Source organism: Podarcis liolepis, assembly GCF_965112155.1.
Source record: "Podarcis liolepis genome assembly, chromosome: 8".
Taxonomy (NCBI): Eukaryota; Metazoa; Chordata; class Lepidosauria; order Squamata; family Lacertidae; genus Podarcis; species Podarcis liolepis.
Genome location: NC_139560.1, coordinates 6,688,417 through 6,707,955, shown reverse-complemented (window position 1 = coordinate 6,707,955; position 19,539 = coordinate 6,688,417). Strand labels below are relative to the sequence as shown.

The 19,539-nt window shown below is 41.8% G+C and overlaps 1 protein-coding gene and 1 long non-coding RNA gene across 31 annotated transcripts in view; both read right to left on the bottom strand.

The window, feature by feature from the left end:
• The window catches only part of PTK2 (protein tyrosine kinase 2), a gene marked incomplete at its 3' end in the record, with an annotated part of 202,501 nt that overhangs the window by 36,412 nt on the left and 146,550 nt on the right, over positions 1 to 19,539 (bottom strand). For 18 of the 30 annotated variants that reach the window (XM_083516583.1, XM_083516582.1, XM_083516572.1 and 15 more), the window contains 7 exons: positions 13,729 to 13,785; positions 11,312 to 11,409; positions 9,083 to 9,167; positions 6,579 to 6,679; positions 4,896 to 5,011; positions 2,858 to 2,958; positions 1,929 to 2,018 (listed from right to left, as the gene is read on the bottom strand). In XM_083516583.1, coding sequence (XP_083372709.1) covers positions 1,929 to 2,018; positions 2,858 to 2,958; positions 4,896 to 5,011; positions 6,579 to 6,679; positions 9,083 to 9,167; positions 11,312 to 11,409; positions 13,729 to 13,785 — 648 coding nt within the window. Of the gene's footprint in view, positions 1 to 1,928; positions 2,019 to 2,857; positions 2,959 to 4,895; positions 5,012 to 6,578; positions 6,680 to 9,082; positions 9,168 to 11,311; positions 11,410 to 12,482; positions 12,504 to 13,728; positions 13,786 to 19,539 lie in introns of all 30 variants that reach the window. The other 12 variants (XM_083516600.1, XM_083516598.1, XM_083516597.1 and 9 more) reach the window with 1 other exon arrangement.
• LOC310713270 lies at positions 13,918 to 15,370 on the bottom strand. The gene is made up of 3 exons (XR_014529171.1): positions 15,292 to 15,370; positions 14,778 to 14,957; positions 13,918 to 14,299 (listed from the first exon to the last, which is right to left on the bottom strand). It is a non-coding gene; the product is annotated as an uncharacterized lncRNA (long non-coding RNA).

The window sequence follows — 19,539 nt, the reverse complement described above, 5'->3', positions numbered from 1 at the left end:
AGTCATAATGATGAAGAATAAGCAATCCTTGTTTTCTACATTTCCCACAGGCTTGTTCCTACTTGTGGATGGTTCTTGACAGTATTTCAGTCTGAGGTTAAGTTTCAACAAAGAAAAAAAGCTGAACCAAGAGACAAAGTAGTTTCAATCGAAACTATGCTTAACATGGGTAATCCAACAAAAATTGCCTTAGGAGCTGTTAATAGCTGGGGCTTTCTACCCACAATGCCTTTCCTGTGACCAATTAAAAAATAAATTACTGAAGAAAGAATGCCCTAACTGCAATATAAAAATAATTATGAATCAAAAAGTACAAAGAAATGAGCTTGTTTTTGTTGCACCATGCTTTTATTAAGCAAAGTGAAGCTGATATCAACCACCCCTTTTGGCATATGCTCAGCTTATTGCAAGGGATGAAACCTCTCCTGCCTCTTGCCAAGTACAGAAATAAATACAGTGGTGCCCCGCAAGACGAATGCCTCGCAAGACGGAAAATTCGCTAGACGAAAGAGTTTTCCGTTTTGGAGGTGCTTCGCAAAACGAATTTCCTATGGGCTTGCTTCGCAAGACGACAATGTCTTGCGAGTTCCTGCTGGTTTTTTTTCCTCCCCCCCCCTTTCCTAAGCCGCTAAGCCACTTATCAGCTGATGCGATCAGCAGCTAAGCCGCTAAAAGCCGCTAATAGCGCTAATCCGTCAATGGTTTTGCTTCGCAAGACGAAAAAACTGCTAGACAAAGAGAATCACAGAACGGATTCTTTTCGTCTTGCGAGGCACCACTGTACAGAAGAATTTAAGAACTTCCAGAGCCTAGCTGTATTCACACCTTTGTTTGTCTTTATAAATGAGTGTTTGTGAATGAATGAATGAATGAATGAATGAATGTTTGTGTGTGTATGTATGTATGTGCACACATACAGCAAGAACCACTGATATTGCATCACAATTTAGCATGGGCAAGATAACCAAGGATTGGGCTTTGTAGATGAGGGGGTGGAGTTCTACTAATCAGCATTACCATTTTTATGTTGTTTTGCTGCTCATAAAATGTCACAGCAGCTTACAAAGTAAAGTAAAACAACAACAACAATGAACACCAGCAGAACCACCACAAGAAGCAGAATCAAACACCAAAGGCTGCCTGAAAAACCTGTCTTCACCCACCTCTGTAAAGACAGAAAAGGCAGAGTAAATTCCTCTTGGGAGAGAGTTGCAGAGCATCGGGAGCCACTCTACTGCAGCTACTTCAAGACAAACAACATATGCAAGGCAGAACACCACATCCGGCACTAGCTAAAGCTTCTGAGTCATTTAACAAAGCAACTTCATCACATAGTGTGCGTTACTAAAGTTTAATATGAAAGCTACCAAAGCTTGTCTAACAATGGGCTATACCAGGCATCTGGCTTTTCAGCCAAAGCAGGTGAAAGGCACTCCAGCCTACAGCTACCAACATGGAATCCAGGAGCAATGGTTGATCCAACAGCACCTCCAGACTACAATTCTGAACCTTTCAGGAGGGAGAAACCTTGTCCAGAGACAAGGCATGTCCCAAGGCAACCAATTTACTGACTCTCAGTTACTGGGCCACCATGAAGCCCAAACGGCAATGGTATCCCTGCTCCCACATAAGCAAATGCTCATCATTTCTTCCTATGGGAAAAGTAAATCACACGCCACAGTAAAAGCAAAATTTGCCTTCCACCCTGTCATTAGGTTGCCCAGCCTCGCTGACATGGACGCAGAAGAATGATGCAATGTATGTAGGTCTGTGTGCAAAATCCAGAGGTACATTGCACCCCATAAATCCTTTAATATCCTTCCACAAGGATGGAGGGAACTTGTCAGTGTGAAATATATGGGGAATGAAAGCCTATAAGTGGTTCACATAAAAAAACAACCCTATAAATGGAGCTCATCATCACTTACCAAACATCCAGACGTCACTGGCTGAGGTAAAACGTCGGAAGTTGATGGACTCTGGTGCCATCCACTTGATAGGCAATTTTCCTTTGGAAGCTGGAAGGTATAAATCACGACTACTGATGACCCGTTAACTGCTAATGCTAAAGTATATTCAACACACTGTTCTTTCTCCTGGCCATTTGTAAAGATCCTTTTGTGCTGTGCTTCTCAGAGTGTAGCGTCAATTACAAAGGCGAAGACCAAGGAAAGTGCCTCACAGTTGTACTTTCACGAAAGGAGTAGAAGTAACAGCAGAGACTAAAAACCTAATGTTACTGTCAAGCTGCACTGAGCCACTTGCATTGCTGATTATGATGCCCCTTTGGTTGCTGTTTACTCATCTCCTGCTGCACTCTGCACTGCCTTGCTAAGCCACTGCCTTGCAGCAGGCTTTTCTGCCATCTGATCTCTTTGGTACTCACATGCACTCTGACTTCTTCCAAGTTTACAGGCCTTGCTTTTCACTAGGCTGGCCCAGAATCTGGATTGTTGTTCCACATACACCACAGAGGGCAAGAGGGCAGAACGCATGCAGCTTGGCTCCCTAACTTGCCATTAACATAAATCAGGTGTGCAATTCTAAGGAAAGTGTGATATTTTAAACTGACAGGTGCTGAATGTCATTGGGCAGATAAAATCTGCTTACTTATTTAAGAAAGCTGCAAAGATAAGCAGAATAATTTGCAGAAATAACATTTCTCCAGCTTCTCCCAAATGTATTTATACAACATTGGTTTATTTCTTAAACTGGGCTGGGTTTGTTTTTACTTGCCATTATACTGTAGTTCTGTATTATGTTGCATGTACCATCTTAAAATCAACTGACTTAGTAAATACAATGATGCTGAGTACATTTTGGAAACCATGACTTGATGAACATTCCCCTTTCTTACCTTTATAATACGTACTATCTTCCATATACCGGGACAAACCGAAGTCACCTAATTTCACACAGTCCGTGGAGGACACAAGCACATTTCTAGCAGCAATATCCCTGCCAGAGGACACAACAGTTATTTCCTTTTCACATAAATTTAAGGCATCAAAAGTTTTGACTATTAGCAATATTCTATGCATTTCATCACACTGAAATCTAGCATCATTCTCCCTTACTAACCCGAGTTATCTCCTCCTGGTAGAAATGACAAGTGCACTACCAGTATCGGACAGCATGGAGGGCCGCTCCTGCTCACCTGACCTCCAGTCGGTCACATTGCTGCAACTTAGGCAGAAAGGGAGGAGAGGGGAGAGGGCACTGTGGTTCAAACACACTGGTGAAGTCAATCTGGTGCTCTTGCCAGTGTGTTTGCACCATGCCAACCCTTCTACCCCCTGGTAAGGAGCAGTGACACAACGGACTGGAGGTCAGGTGAGCAGCACTAGCCTACCACTCTGTGCACACACAACATAGTATATGAAAGTCTGTTTAGGATCTACAGAGAAAACAATGCGAGTATTCAAGAAGCTACCTTATGCCCAGCCAAATCAATGCTCCTCTAGGATAACCATCTGCAGAAGTCAGACATTGCCCTGTTACCAAAAATTCAGTGTAAATCACTGAATTGAGACCTTCTTTATGTTAAGTGTGTACAACACCTTCAAATCTAGGGCACCTCTCTGCTGATCTTGCCCTATCCATGTGAAGTTGAATTACAAAATCTTCATTAGTTTCAGACTCCTGCCTCTACCGTACACACAATTTCTTCAACATGAAGAGCAATTATAGCCCATTCTCTAAGCTAGTAAAGTACCAATCCACTCATGTGCCTCTGAGTGATAGCAGGTGCTTGGAGAATCACAACAACTGGAAAGTACAAGAGTTTCCAAATTTCTGTTGCTCATACCTCTTCACCATATAAATCAGAACTCTCCCATTTCTCCTCATGGTGAAAAAAGCTTGCATTTCACACCAAAGAGGAAGTGCAAAATGCTTTTTAACACTACAGGGGGGAGCTTACACTTCCTGTTTCCCAAATTATTGTTCATGAAACCCCCAGTTTCAATCTCAACTCCAGCATAAACTCAGAAGGTAGCTTTAATCCCAGGTCTAACTGGGATTTTGTGAGGATTACAAGATGGAGTGTATGGAGTACTTTGAACACACTAAAGTAGCCTTTGCCAACCAAGTGCCATCCAGATGTTTCTGTCATCCATATTTAATGCAACATTTTATTCACTCTTATTACTTAGAAATCTGAGGGGTTGTTTCTACTGGTTTTTAGTTTAATTGCAGCAGAAAACAGCATGAGTATAGTTCTTCCTGCTCTTAAGAACACTGCTGGTGAGCTCTCACATTTTGAAAGGGTTTCAAAATTGCATTTGCAAATCACCAGAAGATGTCTTGGCAGACTCACTTGCTGCAAATATTTTGTTTAAAATACTAAAAAGCGGCAGTCCAGCAGGTGTCACTCTTCACTAAGTCTCTTGAGTGCAGCTGCATCCCCAACAGGGGAACAAGCAAATGAATTTGGGAACTTCAAAGTTTTATTCTAAACTTGGGAGTATTTTTATTCACACAGTAAATTAAGTTCTAATACATTACCGTATTTTTCGCTCTATAAGACACACTTTCCCCCTCCTAAAAGGTAAGGGGAAATGTGTGTGTGTCTCATGGAGCGAATGCAGGCTGAACGGCTATCCCAGAAGCCAGAACAGTGAGAGGGATCGCTGCGCAGCGCTCCCTCTTGCTGTTCTAGCTTCTGGCTTAGCCTCGCGAAGCCTCTTCAGGGCATGGGGAGCCTTCATCCCGCTGCCCTGAGGAGGCTTTGCGGGGCTATCCCAGAAGCCAATGTGAAGATGCAGTTCTAGATAACAAAACATTTCTCCTATCTTTAAGCAGTATAGCCAAACAGTCTGGCTGCTAAAGAAGACAAACATACATATGCATTTGGGGGTCTGAAACTAAAATTTTGCAGGTTGAAGATGTCTTACCTATGTACAAATCGTTTGCTCTCTAAGTAGGCAAGTGCTGTGCTAAGCTGATAAGCATACAGTATCAAAGATGCCAGATCCAAGTTGTATTTTCTTACTTGCAAAAACGACCGCAGCTTTATGGATGAAAGAGAGAGGGAAAAGTTCAGGCAAAATAAAAACACAGCTGAATGAACAAGTGGGGTCTGTGACAAAATGTTGCTGTCTGGGGTGCTTTTATTTATTGTTCCAAAATATTCGACACAACCCTATTTTCTGTCTCCCAAGCTCCAGAACAGAAACCAGCAGTTGAGTGACTACTAAGTATACCCAGCCTTAATTTTTCTTTTGGGGGGAGGGGTTTAGTCTCTCCCTCCCCTCCCCCCCCAAGTTCTTTTACCTCCGCAAAACTTGGGAAGCTTCCACATTCATGCCAGTATTTCCCCCTCATTGGCCACATTTTGGCTTCAATACTGTTGGGCATTTATCTTGCCAAAGGCATTTGGATACCCTTGGAAAAAAGTCATATAACAGGCCTTGCTCCCTTTTCCCACAATGTCCAACAGAATGCTCCCACAGGCTTCTTCCTACTTGTTCTTGTGGGTTTGTTGAGCTCTGCCTGAGCCCCATTCCCATGGATACATGGCAACCAGCAGCCCTCTGCTGTGATCCCTAGCTCACCGTAAGACTCCCTGGGTCTTAAGAATGCTGCTGCGCTACTTCCTTCATGCCTCACCCTGGGATGTTGGAGCCTGATGATCACTCTCACCTATTGATACTCTTATTTATTGTTTACTGCCTGGTCTTTGCTTGAATCTTTAGAGCGGGGTGGGAGCCTATGGCTCTCTAGATGTAGCTGGACTACAACTCCCATCATTCCTGAACATGCCCATGCCCAAACACCACTTAGCAGAAGATGTGAAAAGAGGCAGATATGAGCCCCGTCCACCCAATTCTGCAGCAAAAGCACTGGACCGGGCTACAGTCCACAATATGGTGGCATTCGGGTGACAGCACTGAATTGAAACCCCCGCTCCTCCACTTTACAATATTAATTTGTCAGGTGGAAGGAAGTGGCAAATACGGTAATCACTTCAGTATTTTTTTAACAAGTAATATGAATCAAAGCATTTCTGGGGAAAAGAAGGAAGACGAAAACAGGTTGCCGGCAGCTGTTTGGAACAGCATTAAGGGGATAATAATAGAATTTCAAACAATAATGCTAAAGCATTAGAAGGGAACTGAGCTGTGTAATCTGCTACACATAACAGTTACCCTAGTTCACTTCTCAATTCCACTGTATAACCTGGTTCAAGCAAATCTATTAGGAATAGCTCTCTCTCAAGGGTAATATGGTTTTACTTGTTACCCATTAATACACATCTTGTGCACAGCATACACGAAAGTTTTAATTTATTATCAGTTCCACTCTCTGCTTAACTACAAAGAACCCCTTTGAGGACTATGAGTCAAACAACACCGGGGTAAACAGGTGCAAATCTCCCATCACCAGCACAGCTAGGCCTGATTACTCCAGGGTTGAATTTGAACCCCAAACTGTGCAGCTGCAGAGTTTTGATGAGTGTCTTGGAGTGCAATATTCAAGCAGCAAATACATGGCTGGCAAAACAAGCAGTCCTCCCAAATCTCTTTATAAAACATCTGCAAGACTTAGGCATATATAAGCTTCTGAACTTTTCCTACCTCTCCTAACGTACAGAGCTCCATAATGATCCAGACGGGGTTTTCTGTGATAACGCCGATCAACTTGACGATGTGAGGATGATCAAACTGACGCATTGTTACTAGAATGGAGAAAAGTAAGCTTTGTTGTTAAGAATCACACTGTGATCTCAAAGAGGATAGGGTGGTGGGCCAATGACACTTCTGGGAACAAGAACTCAAGTTACAAACTCTGGACTAAGAAATCAGAAGCACTTCATGTAATACAGATTCAACATCACAGGTGGCAATTTAGCACCACTGATATTTCCACTGTAAGTCAGCAGTGTCTTTCAATAGGACTAAACAAGGTACTCCAACTCAACAAAATCTGTTTGGGTTGAAACCCTCTAGAAAATTAGTACCAGGCATTGTGGTAAAAGAAGTAGATTAATACTGAAGCCCAGCTTCTTCTTCTTCTTTGTAAGACACCCTAGCATCTCTTATCTAGTCACAATGTTTATGAATAATTCAGCTATTTATCCTTCATAAGGGGAGGAGGAAGAATAGTTAACTAGTTAGAATTGATTCATAATGTTGTTACCGTGGTGATAGAATTTAGCACTGCCATGTGTATGGAGTCCACAAGAAAATCTCATTTAGTGCTTTGGTGTTTATCAGATCTTATTTATTATGAGCATAATTGCTCTATTATCAGTCTCATCAGAAAAACAGCAACACCTCACACTTGATAAAATGTGCATCTATTTATTCATGCTGTGGAAGAGACAGCATTCTATAGCTGAACCTGGAACACCAGCCTTTTATCTCAGAACAGGCAGAGAAACATTCCTGAAACATTTAATAAACATAGCAGTTTTATATTGGTTGCTCATACTTTTCCCGCAGTTACAAATTATATGTGTTATTCCTCTGTTTAAACGATTTATTGAAATCCTAGATTTATGAATCAAACCCACACCTTCTATATGTCTAGGTTTTGAAGAGTTGCTAGATTATGTGGAGGTGAGGAGAACAGTGTTATTCCTGACAAGGACCACTGGCATCAAACACTGCAATTTCTTTACAACTAGATTGCTGGTTGTGGTTCCTTCCAGATCTCACATAACCCCTGTTTTAAAACAGCTGTACTGGCTGCCAGTTCATTTCTGGGCCCAATCCAAGGTGCCTCCAGTTTCATTTTAAGCAAAGCTTTCCCCAAATTCAGCATCTAATTCCAAGTTAGTGAGGGGGAGGGAAAGCAAGAGAGAACTGAAAACTCAAGACAGCCTGGTGTGGAACTCCATGGCCTTTCTCAAATGAGCAAACTGAGGTGTGTGTTTTCTACACACAGATGGAAAGTATGAGAAAGTACTTGAGTCATTTCTAATATCAGCAGAATCCTGATTTCTGGTATCAGCAGATTCAGCTAGAAAATAAAAAAGTAAAACCCGGGTTCTCAAGCTGTGCTAGCCGTCCATTTGGCTTGATATGCAATTCAGGGTTTTATGTGTACATTGGTATCAGAGTAATTCAAATATGTGGCCTTAAAAACAATTTGTATATGCACATATCTGCACACAGTAAGTAAAACCCTACTTCAAGTTAATGTAGAGTTGATGGCAACGGAACAGAGTAATCTGTCAAAAGAACGTAAAGCTCAAAATAATGAAAACGCTAAGTTTTTTTCTAAAAAACAAAACTTATACATCCATGCAACCCCTGAGCATGAGCCAAACTGTGGTTATGCTTAAAGTGTGGAAAAAGTAGCTTTAGGTAATGGAAGCTACTCTGAGGCATATTGGTGTTATTTGCTGCCCTCTCATTATACTACATTATAAACTGTAAAGAAGCCAAGGCCCCCTTCTGGAAAATCTGAATGCATATGGCCACATTGCCTCTTTAGCTGCTCCCACATTTATTTTCAAAATTGAGGCATTGCTTTATTAAAAACACAGACATTGGCTTGGAACCCAGAAAAGGCTGGGGTAACAACTTCAACATGCCGCAAATGGTTCAACTTGTCAGCAGCATGAACCAGAATTGGTCTGCCTCATAATATACAAGCTACATGAAAGTGTGGTGATAAAGTTCACTTTCTAGCTGGCCACAGGTTCTGTTCTCCGTTAATAAAATGTGTGCTGCAATGACCTACCAGAGATGTTGCAAGCACAAAAAACATAAAACATGGCACTCCACAAGTGCTATAAAATTGGTGATATGGTAAAAATATAAAATACTTATTACCTTTTAGTTTCAGGATAGTTTGTGTACTTAATTGCTCAGAGTAATTCAGCTTACAGCTTTCATGATGAATTTGGGCCATTATTTAGATACCTCTGACTCTTGAAAATTCATCATTTAATGCTGCTATGTTTTCAACATAACGAAGAATGAAGGTTAGAAAACCTGCTCTCAAAAACAGATAACTGAATAAAAGCAGGGATCTCAGAATTCTAAGAGCATCTTAAATTTTGTGGCCATATGATACACATTCCCCACGTTGGCTTACTGAAATGTAAAGAGGAAGTGATTTTAGAACTTACAGGCTTCTTGTAAGAATTTCTCTCGCACACTGTCTGAGGTGCAGTTTTTACACGTTTTGATTGCAACCGCCATGGCAGGGTTTTCCTGCAAGACAGAAAAACCACATTGTAAAAATGATGGTCACCTCCTGTGAATATTTGTTTATTTGGAACTATAACCAATGACTATGAAAGAGGGTTTTGTTTTGGGGGTTTTTGGCAAAAAAAATCATGGTAAGTTACAAGTGTATATTTTCATTCAATTAATTCATATACATTGGCAATGTTGTTTCTAACAATGTTGCATAGAACACATCTTAAATGTTTTTAAAAACATATTTGCAACAAAACATTGCTAAGCATTCTCTCACTCTGTAATAGTTTTGAAAAACACAGAGCTTGTGAGTCATTTTGGAGGCAGACTAGCACCCACTGTTACATTTCTGGGTGATTCCTCCACCTTTGTCCAAACTTGAGACAACTTAAGAAAATGAGAAATCAAACTGACACAACTTTTAAGTGAGTGATGAAAAACTCCCCATGCCACAGAGTGTATATGTGTGTGTCTCTGTGTCTGCACCCACGCAAGCATGTAAGCACACAGACTTTAAACCCAAATATCGATTTATATCTGCCACCTTGCAAAGAAATCCTCCCCAGGCCAGAAGGACTCTCTAGGCTGCTCCCCATTTTATGTGATTTCACATATTGGGCGGGGGGGGGGGAGAGAGAGAGAGAATGGAACCTGTATACAAATCACTTCAAATTCTGTATGAAATGTGCAGCGGTAACAGTAGGCTGTGTATGATATCAAACAAGTACAGTGGTACCTCGGGTTAAGTACTTAATTCATTCTAGAGGTCCGTTCTTAACCTGAAACTATTCTTAACCTGAAGCACCACTTCAGATAATGGGGCCTCCCGCTGCCGCTGCGCTGCCGGAGCACGATTTCTGTTCTCATCCTGAAGCAAAGTTCTTAACCCGAGGTACTATTTCTGGATTAGCGGAGTCTGTAACCTGAAGCGTCTGTAACCTGAAGCGTATGTAACCAGAGGTACCACTATTTTGATGGACAACGAATTATAAGGGCTGCTTCTAATTTATCTGAAGACACAGGTACAAACATGGAGGCTTGGACAGATTAACATGAGCAACATTTAGCCACATTGTGTAAAATTCTCTCTCTCTCCCCTCCTCCCAGGTAGATCCCAAAATGTGGTGTTGAAGAACTACTGTCCTGCCCTGTACCCTTTGACTTACAAGGTACCATAGACTTCTAGCTTCTTCAAATAAAAGTTCATGAATAGGAATGAAGGCACATGTCATGCCCTTCAAGTAATAATGAAGGCTCCACAAATAATCAGAAAGCCCATACTAAAGAATTCTATTCCTGACAAGCCATGTGAAGCAGTAAGACAGAATGATATTTCACTTCCCAGGCCAGAGGTTGGCTCCAGACAAAGGTGGTGGACCTCTTTTGTAATTCTTGGTTAGAGTGTGGTGCTGATAACACCAAGTTTGAGGGTTAAATCCCCATATGGGACAGCTATAATATATTCCTGCATTGCAGGGGGTCATTTCCAACTCTACAGTTCTATGCATAGCTGTCAACTTACAGATTTGAAAATTAGGGACCAGCAGCCAAAATAAGGGATTTTCAGGGTACTGGTATGTTCAACTTCTGAGTCCCTCCGAGCCAAAGGCAGAAAGCCCAGCCAGCAGCCAAACGAAGCCTCAAGCGGTGGTTTCCACAGTGCAGCAACCCAGCAAAGGGGATGCAGCAAGGAAAACCACCGTCACCTCTCCGCTGGGAAGCACTGAGCAAAGGCGAGTCCCCAGGCAATGCAGCCGATTTGATTGGCACAAGGTATGCAAGCTCCACCCCCCCCAGTCGTTCTTGGACTCCTTATTGGGTGAGCAATGCAGCTAAGCAACACAGTTGGAGCCTCCCTCCTCCCTGGCCGGTAGGCAGGGAGGGAGAGGAGCTGCTTCCTTTGAAACCCGGGAAATTTGAGGGACATCATCAATAAGGGACAGCAGCGGGACACAGCGCTGGGGTAAGGGACTTTCCCGCCAAATAAGGGACGGTTGACAGCTATAGTTCTATGATGCTTTCACTACTCTTACTGGATAAAATAATAAATGTTTATCCACCAAATGTATATGAAACACAGAGTTTTCACAGAACGCATAATTACAAGAAAGAGAATACACTTGATGAAAAAGTATGAAAACATTAAGGATACCTACTGGGGTCACGTAAACTCCTTGATGAACGTCTCCAAACTGCCCTTCACCAATGCAGCGTCCCAGTTCAATCCGTTCTCTCTGAATCTCATAATCCCTGGCTATTGAAACAGAATCCATTTAAATGTCAATCTACTGATGAAAAGCTTTCAGCTGAAATAATCCACAAGATGCCAAAAAATTCAAAAGTAAGCTGCACAAATGATTGGCATTTGAAAAACAGATTAGAATTTGCTGCACGCAATCTATAAAAATACGGTCTGCACAGCAGAATCCTCTTAAACAACTGTTCGAATGAAAACCCTGAAAAGAATGCTGTGAAATCCAGACGTACTGAATTAGTTCCAATGTGTTTAGTTATTATTAATGCAATAAATATAATTAAAACATCTTAATTGGATTATGACCTACAAGACCACATGGAAAGAAATGCAAGTAGCCTAGATTATATGGGTTAGCCTCCATAAACAGTATGTTTAAGAGTTCTCTGCTATATTGTCTTTTGGGTGCCTGAGGCTGGAATCCAATGCACAATTACCTGAGAGTAAGTTCCACTGAACCAAGTGAGACCTACTTCCAAGTAAACATTCACAGGATTGCACTGTTAAATACCAAATCAGCCTGGAGTATTTTTAAAGAGGTGCAAGGAAGGAGAAAATAAAAAGAACCAGATATTTACAAAATCAACACCTAAATTCTGGTGATATTTGATGCAAAATTGACATAATGAGATTGTGCATTATTTATTACTTTTTTCTATAGTTTACTGCATATTCCTAAGAAAACCAGTGGTTTCCTAGAGCATGAAGCAATGTATCTCCAATCAATTCATTTATTTACTTGGAAACATGCTTTATTTCTCATTTCTGCTGCCAGCTACCTCCAGAACAAGTACTTTAGGTCTTATTCTATAACACTTCATGTACAGTATTTGTAACAATAAGTGAGGACAGCTCACATGATAAAAATGGGCTTAATATGTCCTACACATTTTTTAATTGACTAATGCATTGTCCTCTTTAAAATCCCAAAGCTATCAAATATATTGGCTAAATTCTCACAATCAAGCTAATTAATATTTTATATTAATAAAGTCAAGTTTTTTTTAAAAAAAGACACCATCACATCATTCCAAAGTTGCAAGCACAGAGATTATTAAAGGATCTCCTGTTACCTTCATCTATTCCATAGCTTTCTGCAGTGCAATTAAGAGAAAAATCAAACACTTCCTTAGAAATAGCTTCTTCAAATTCATAAAACATTTGGAAAACACTTCTAATATTTAAAACCCACAGACACAGAGACTTTGTATATTAATTTAGTGTGAGCCCCACAAGTATAAAATCTTAATTTCTTTTTGCCACCATCTTCATGACCCAAGAGAGGCAAAGATGTCATTGGTAATCCCTGTTCCCAGCCTTTATTTGCAAAGTGTAAAGGCTTCCGAATATGCAGTGCTCACTTCTGAGATCTACCCTCTCTCATTACTATGGCCAAAAACAATAGAAGCATCCAGCCAGCCCCCCCCCCAACCCTGCAAGGGGTTTTTATTTATTACATTCATGTCCACTCTTCCTTCCAGGGTGGCCTACAAAGATCCAAGTTCAGCAGTTCACACAGCCATTTCCTTTGTGATGGGAGGAGGCTGAAAACTTGTGGTTTTAAGCAAACTGATATTTCCAGGGGCTAGCACACATCTGGTCTCACAAAAGGGGAAAAAAGAAAGAGGGAAGAGGCAGAAGCACCCATGGACCTGGCTTGTCTAGGCAAGTCCTAAAGTTGACCAGTGCCACAATATCCAGCACTAAAGCAGCCAAGCAGAAGCCCCATGAATGCAATGCTGTTTGTCACTGGGCTGTAGTTCAGACTGCAGGCAAGATTCAAGCGATTGAATGCTCCCCCCAAATACTCCTTCAACATATAAACAGGGTCTGCCAGGAAAGCTTCCTCAGTGGTATGCTAGCTGCATACGTCTGATGTGGGGAAATCATTCAACTCTTTTGAGCGCTCCCCTGAAATGGTACAAACTAACAACAGATATACCACACAAAGTTTTCCCTCATGCATTTTAAATTTTAATGGTTTACTTGGTGTCTACAGTTCATTTTCTAACCTGATGGATCCCTCCCCCCACTAATTTCTACTAGGGTGTTTAATTGTTAGCTTTGTTTCGTGAATCAAGCACAGATAGAAGAAGAAAACAGAATGTAAATCCTGTAAGAATATTATTGCCCACAAGATTTCCCTTTTAAAGCCATCCGATTTTGAAATGTATTGATCTTCTGACCAACAAGTTACCTAAAACCAATTGAACTAAACTGAAGCCAATGGATCTGAACTGGCTGAATTGCAAACGGATTGCTGATTGCTGTTCTGAAGTTTATGAATACGACAAACTCCAGAATGAACATTTTACTTACTTGAGGGCATGGTATAAGTATCTTCTTCATCTATAATCTCTGCATAGTCATCCGTTTCTGAAAGGAAGGAATCAGAGAGTTTGTAGGAGGACTGACGTTTTGGGGGGTAGGGATACTGCTCCCTTTCCCATTTAAAAAGCAAAAACCTGTAGCCTTCTCAATCTTCACACAAATCTGCTTAGGCCATGCACAAAGTTATTCATGGAAATGAAGATGATCTCATTGCCTACTACATTACACCACACAGACTTGTTTTTCAGACATTAGAGACAATTTGAATGCATCTTTTATTAAATAGTAGACAGTTCCCCTATTTAGTTCTATTAGTCAAAATATGAATTAAGTCCTGTCTGTATCATCAATTGAAACTTCCAACTACAAGGCCCATTATAATCCAATGGTGTGGGACAGGACTATAAATCAAGACCCTTTCTAAGAGGTGCAAACAAGCAAGAACTTTGTATATCTTATGCATGATTAACAATTTGAGGATGCAGGATCCACTAGCAGCAAGAGTCTGATGCTTAGTTTCAGTCTAGCACACTATGGAGCGATCTGTTCCCTTAAAACACTGACAAACTGGAACGTGTCCAGAGGAGGGCAACCAAAATGGTCAAAGGCCTGGAAACAATGCCTTATGAGGAACGGCTAAGGGAGCTGGGCATGTTTAGCCTGGAGAAGAGGAGGTTAAGGGGTGATATGATAGCCATGTTCAAATATATAAAAGGATGTCATATAGAGGAGGGAGAAAGGTTGTTTTCTGCTGCTCCAGAGAAGCGGACACGGAGCAATGGATCCAAACTACAAGAAAGAAGATTCCACCTAAACATTAGGAAGAACTTCCTGACACTAAGAGCTGTTCGACAGTGGAATTTGCTGCCAAGGAGTGTGGTGGAGTCTGCTTCTTTGGAGGTCTTTAAGCAGAGGCTTGACAACCATATGTCAGAAGTGCTCTGATGGTGTTTCCTGCTTGGAAGGGGGTTGGACTCAAGGGCCCTTGTGGTCTCTTCCAACTCTATGATTCTAGGATTCTATGATTCTAAAACAACAACAAAAAAACAGAAAGATGGATTGTACATCTACATGAAACCACTGAGCTGGCCAGGTTGCTCACGGGGGCAAGACAGTTTGAGCATATTACACCAAGCCTGGCCTGACTGCACTGGCTGGGCCCAATTTTGATCTAAAAAGCCTTAAAAGGCTCAGGACTGCAATACCCCAAGGACCGCCTCTCTCCATATGACCCTAGTAAAGGTAAAGAGACCCCTGAGCATTAGGGTCCAGTTGTGATTGACTCTGGGGTTGCGGCGCTCATCTCGCTTTATTGGCCGAGGGAGCCAGCGTACAGCTTCCAGGTCATGTGGCCAGCATGACTAAGCCGCTTCTGGCGAACCAGAGCAGCGCACGGAAATGCTGTTTACTTTCCCGCCGGAGTGGTACCTATTGATCTAGGTTGACAGGAGCAGGGACCGAGCAATGGGCGCTCACCCCGTCATAGGGATTCGAACCGCCGACCTTCTGATCGGCAAGTCCTAGGCTCTGTGGTTTAACCCACAGCGCCACCCGTGTCCATATGACCCTACAGACCCTGAAATCATCATCTTCATCATCTTAATGTGCCTCCTTCACGAGCGATCCAGAACAGGCCTTTTCTGCAGTAGCTCCCCATTTGTGGAATAGTCTTCTCACGGAGGTTCGGCTGGCACCTTCATTATATACCTTTAGGCGCCAGGGGAAAACACTCCTCTTCAACCAATCTTGCTGATTAACATCCTATTACATTTTGAATTGTTTGTGGGACAGGGTACGGGGAAGGGGGTTGAAGGTTTGCTTTTGTTTTTATTCTGCATTGTGTATCTTGTATTTTTAATCTTGTATTTTTATTTTGTGAACTGCGCTGAGATCTACAGATGAAGGGCAGTATACAGATTTAATAAATAATAATTGTGAATTCCATCTGCAAATGAATTTGATGGCTTATATTTGTCTATATTATTCAAAATTTATACAGAAGTAATTCACTGGAAGCTGTTGTTGTTGTTGTTTTTTTTTTTTTTTTTTTTTGCATTTTAAAATTTTATTGGTCTTCAACCAGTTATACATTTATATCCATATCATAACATTCTTATCCATTTTGGACTTCCTTCAACGTTACTGACATTCATTCGTGGTTTTTCCCTTTCATACGCATTTCGTTCTTACATATTGCCGTTATCCCACCCTTCCTACATTATTTGTAACCGACAATACTTATTGATTCTTTACAGTGCCTCTTTTAACCCCACTAGCGTTGTATTTACATCACAGTTGTTTTCCAGATACCCCACAAATTTCCCCCCGTCTTGAATAAACTTTTGGTCTTTGGCATATCTAATTTTCCCTGTTAATTTATCCAGTTCCACATATTCCATCAATTTTTCTCTCCACTCTTCCACCGTAGGAATTTCCTCCTGCTTCCATCTCTGTGCTAACACCATTCTTGCGGCCGTTGCCGCGTACTGAAAAAGTTTGCGATCCTTTCTTTCTATGTCGTTTCTTACCATACCCAATAGGAAGATTTCTGGTCTTTTAACAAAGGTGTATCTCAACATCTTTTTCATTTCGTTATATAGCTGTTGTTGTTGTTTAGTCGTTTAGTTGTGTCTGACTCTTCGTGACCCCATGGACCAGAGCATGCCAGGCTCTGGGAGCTAAGTAATGTTAATTATAAGAGTGGCACCAGGCCCGTTGCCAGACCAACTGTGTCCTTCCAACCCTGCTGTGTGTGAATCCCTTGCAGACGACTGCAGTGCCTGGAGACAGTCAGGACATGCATCCATAGCAGTGACAAGAGGAGAAATGACCGCTGGGAGGAGCGCAGAGAGAAGGAACGCCATGGTACATCTGCAGTAGCACAACCAAACACCCTCATCTGCCCCAGCTGCAACAAAACATGTCTCTCCTATATCATCCTCTACAGCCACAGCAGGTGCTGCAACCTTCCAATAGTCTCCTTCACCCCAGAGGTGCATCCCTCCATTGTCTTCCAATATATCATCCTCTACAGCCACAGCAGGTGCTGCAACCTTCCAATAGTCTCCTTCACCCCAGAGGTGCATCCCTCCATTGTCTTCCAAGAAGACAGATGCTTACAATACTCAGTAGTAGTTCACTGGGAACTAAGAGTGGCAAGTTTGTTTATATAAATCTGCCTTGGGCTTGGATATCTCAGCTGGTTAGAGTGTGGTGCTGATAAAGCCAAGGTTGCAGGTTCAATCCACTAACGGGACAGCTGCATATTCTCTATTGCAGGGGGTTGGAATAGATGATCGTCAAGGTCCATTCCAACTCTACAATTCTATGATTCCAATCATGCCAAATCTATTCCACTCCTGCCAGTGATCTCTTAAACCTCTAGAAAGGAGTGGAAAGCACATTCTTGCCCACTAACTGGGATAAATATCTGAAAGCCTGCACTCTCACCCCAAGCCTCCTCTATGAAGTCAGTATGTTTAGACCACAATTCCCAAAACATCTGCTCATCTGTTCATTATAAACACTGCATCTTCATAAAAAGTTTAAAAACACAATAGGGTACATAAGCCACTGTTCTAAAAACTTGCTGGTGAGAAAGTGCCAATGGTTTTCCCTTGATACTTGTGTGATGAACAATTCTGGACCACTAAACCCTGTCCCTTCTCAACCTCCAAACTCTGGTGACATATCCTGGCCAAGCCTAAGTGCTCCTCTGAAAACTCTTCACCAGTTACTTTTTGAATGAATATACCACCCCACCCCCCAAAAAACAGTGGTAATATCAATGGTGAATGGAGCAGATTAATTTAAGTGGTTTGGTATCTCTGCACTAAACATGAAAGTGGGATTTTGTCCCTTTCCCCATTACTGGTTTTTTTTTGGGGGGGGGGCACTGATTTAGATGTATTTTTTCCACTTAAAACTGGTATACTCTGTACCAGAGACCAAAATGCAAGACCCTTCAGGTCTTTTCATCTCATTCTATCTTTTGAGTTCAATCTTCTGATTATTCCAACTTTTAAAACTTGCCTTCAATCTTGGACTTCTGTGCATTTACTATTTATTTCGTCTCCTTTATCTATTCATTCTCCCTCTGCCACCTTGGGTGACTTACTCCGTGTCGCTCCTCCTCCCTGTAGCAACCTTTGACCACACCTTTCTCTATGCTCAGTCCTCCCATTTGTTCAAAGCTTCAGCTCCCTCCACTATCAGTTTTCTGATACTCAGAGATACTGGAAAGCATCTCTCCACCGAATCTCACATCTCAGTGGTAAAAACTGCCCCTCCTTCATCTGATCTGTTCCCAAGTTTTACCATTTCCTTCCTTTCGCTTTGCTGTATCATCTCCCCCCCCCCAAACTCCAAACCCTCTCTGGCTCTCAGCAAACAATTCAAATGCTCACCCATATCCACATTCTCTCAAAAGCATAATTGCTAGAGATTTCCTGTTCTATTCGTCAATTTAGGTACTTTCAGTTCGTGCGGTGTAGTGTGGTGACTAAAACCTTATGACTGGATGTGAAAAACTCAGGCTAAAATTGTTTCCAAGCCATGAAGTTCACTGGGCAGGTTCTATCTCAGCTTAACCTTCCTTACATTGTTGATGAGAGGATAAACAAATATAACCCCAAGTAACCCCTGAGTTCCTTGGGGAATGGCAGCATGCTAACATGATACATAGAATAAAAATCTACCTTTGCTGTTTCCTGCTTTGCACAGCCCAGCACTTAATCATTAGCTGCTGCTGTCTCTAAATTAAAGTGCAGATAGAAGCAGTTGCAGCTGCCATGGTGTCTACTCAGTAGTATGCCCTGTTCAATTCAATGGGGCTTACTCCCAGGTAAGTGGGGTTAGGACTGCAGATTTATTCATCAATAAGTAGGTTTAGCATAGTGGCAATAGGATGCTATCCTCAAATAGGATTATAGCTGAACACTGCACAACCCTGAACATGTAGCATTTCCCATATAAAAGCATATTTTAAAAGCTATGGGCATACCTTCCCAATAAAGAGAAATAAAGCATGCTTTATATGATTGTTATTATTTTGCTTTCACTTTATTACTCTTACACAGTCTTAGGGGTGGGCTTTTTCTTCACTCTGTGCAGAGGAAAACAATGCAGAAAGGCACACATGGAAAGGACATAGCCAATTCTAGCAGCACATCTCTACAAGCCACCCTGGCAAATGTGGCCACGTGGCTGCTTTTGGCTGGCATCATAATCAAAAGGATGTTTCCAAAACCAGACATTGTGATCCCTTCCCTGCATAGGTGCTGTTCTAGTATGATGGGGAGCAAGGCAGCCCCAACACTGCAGACCCTCTAAAAATAACGATGTGCTCCGCATTTGAAGGATGATTAAGATGGCTATAGTATCTAAAGTAAATGTTAATTTCTCTCTCACAAACACTCACACTGTGTGTGTGTGAGAGGGGGGGGGGGGAGGCAGAGAGAGAGATAATATAACAGACCATTCCATTTCCCCCTAGTTATTTTATTTTTCTCTTTCACGTATTGGAGAATTCGTATTCACCCCAGGGAGACAAATTACTTGCATTGGAAAGAAAAACGTTTAGCTTTCTCTGATGTTGCTATTATGCTGCAGCAAATATAAGCAATTCTTCATTTCGGAAGGCCTAGGAATTGCAAAGCCTTAACAGTGGCTCAGGGATGTCAGGGAGTAGGCCCTAGCACCAGCAGAGGGGGCCAGTTTTAAAGAAGCCGTCTAATGTAAAGAAATGCAGCTCTTCACTGGCTGCTCTTTGAGATATTCTTATTGAACTTGGGGTTGGGA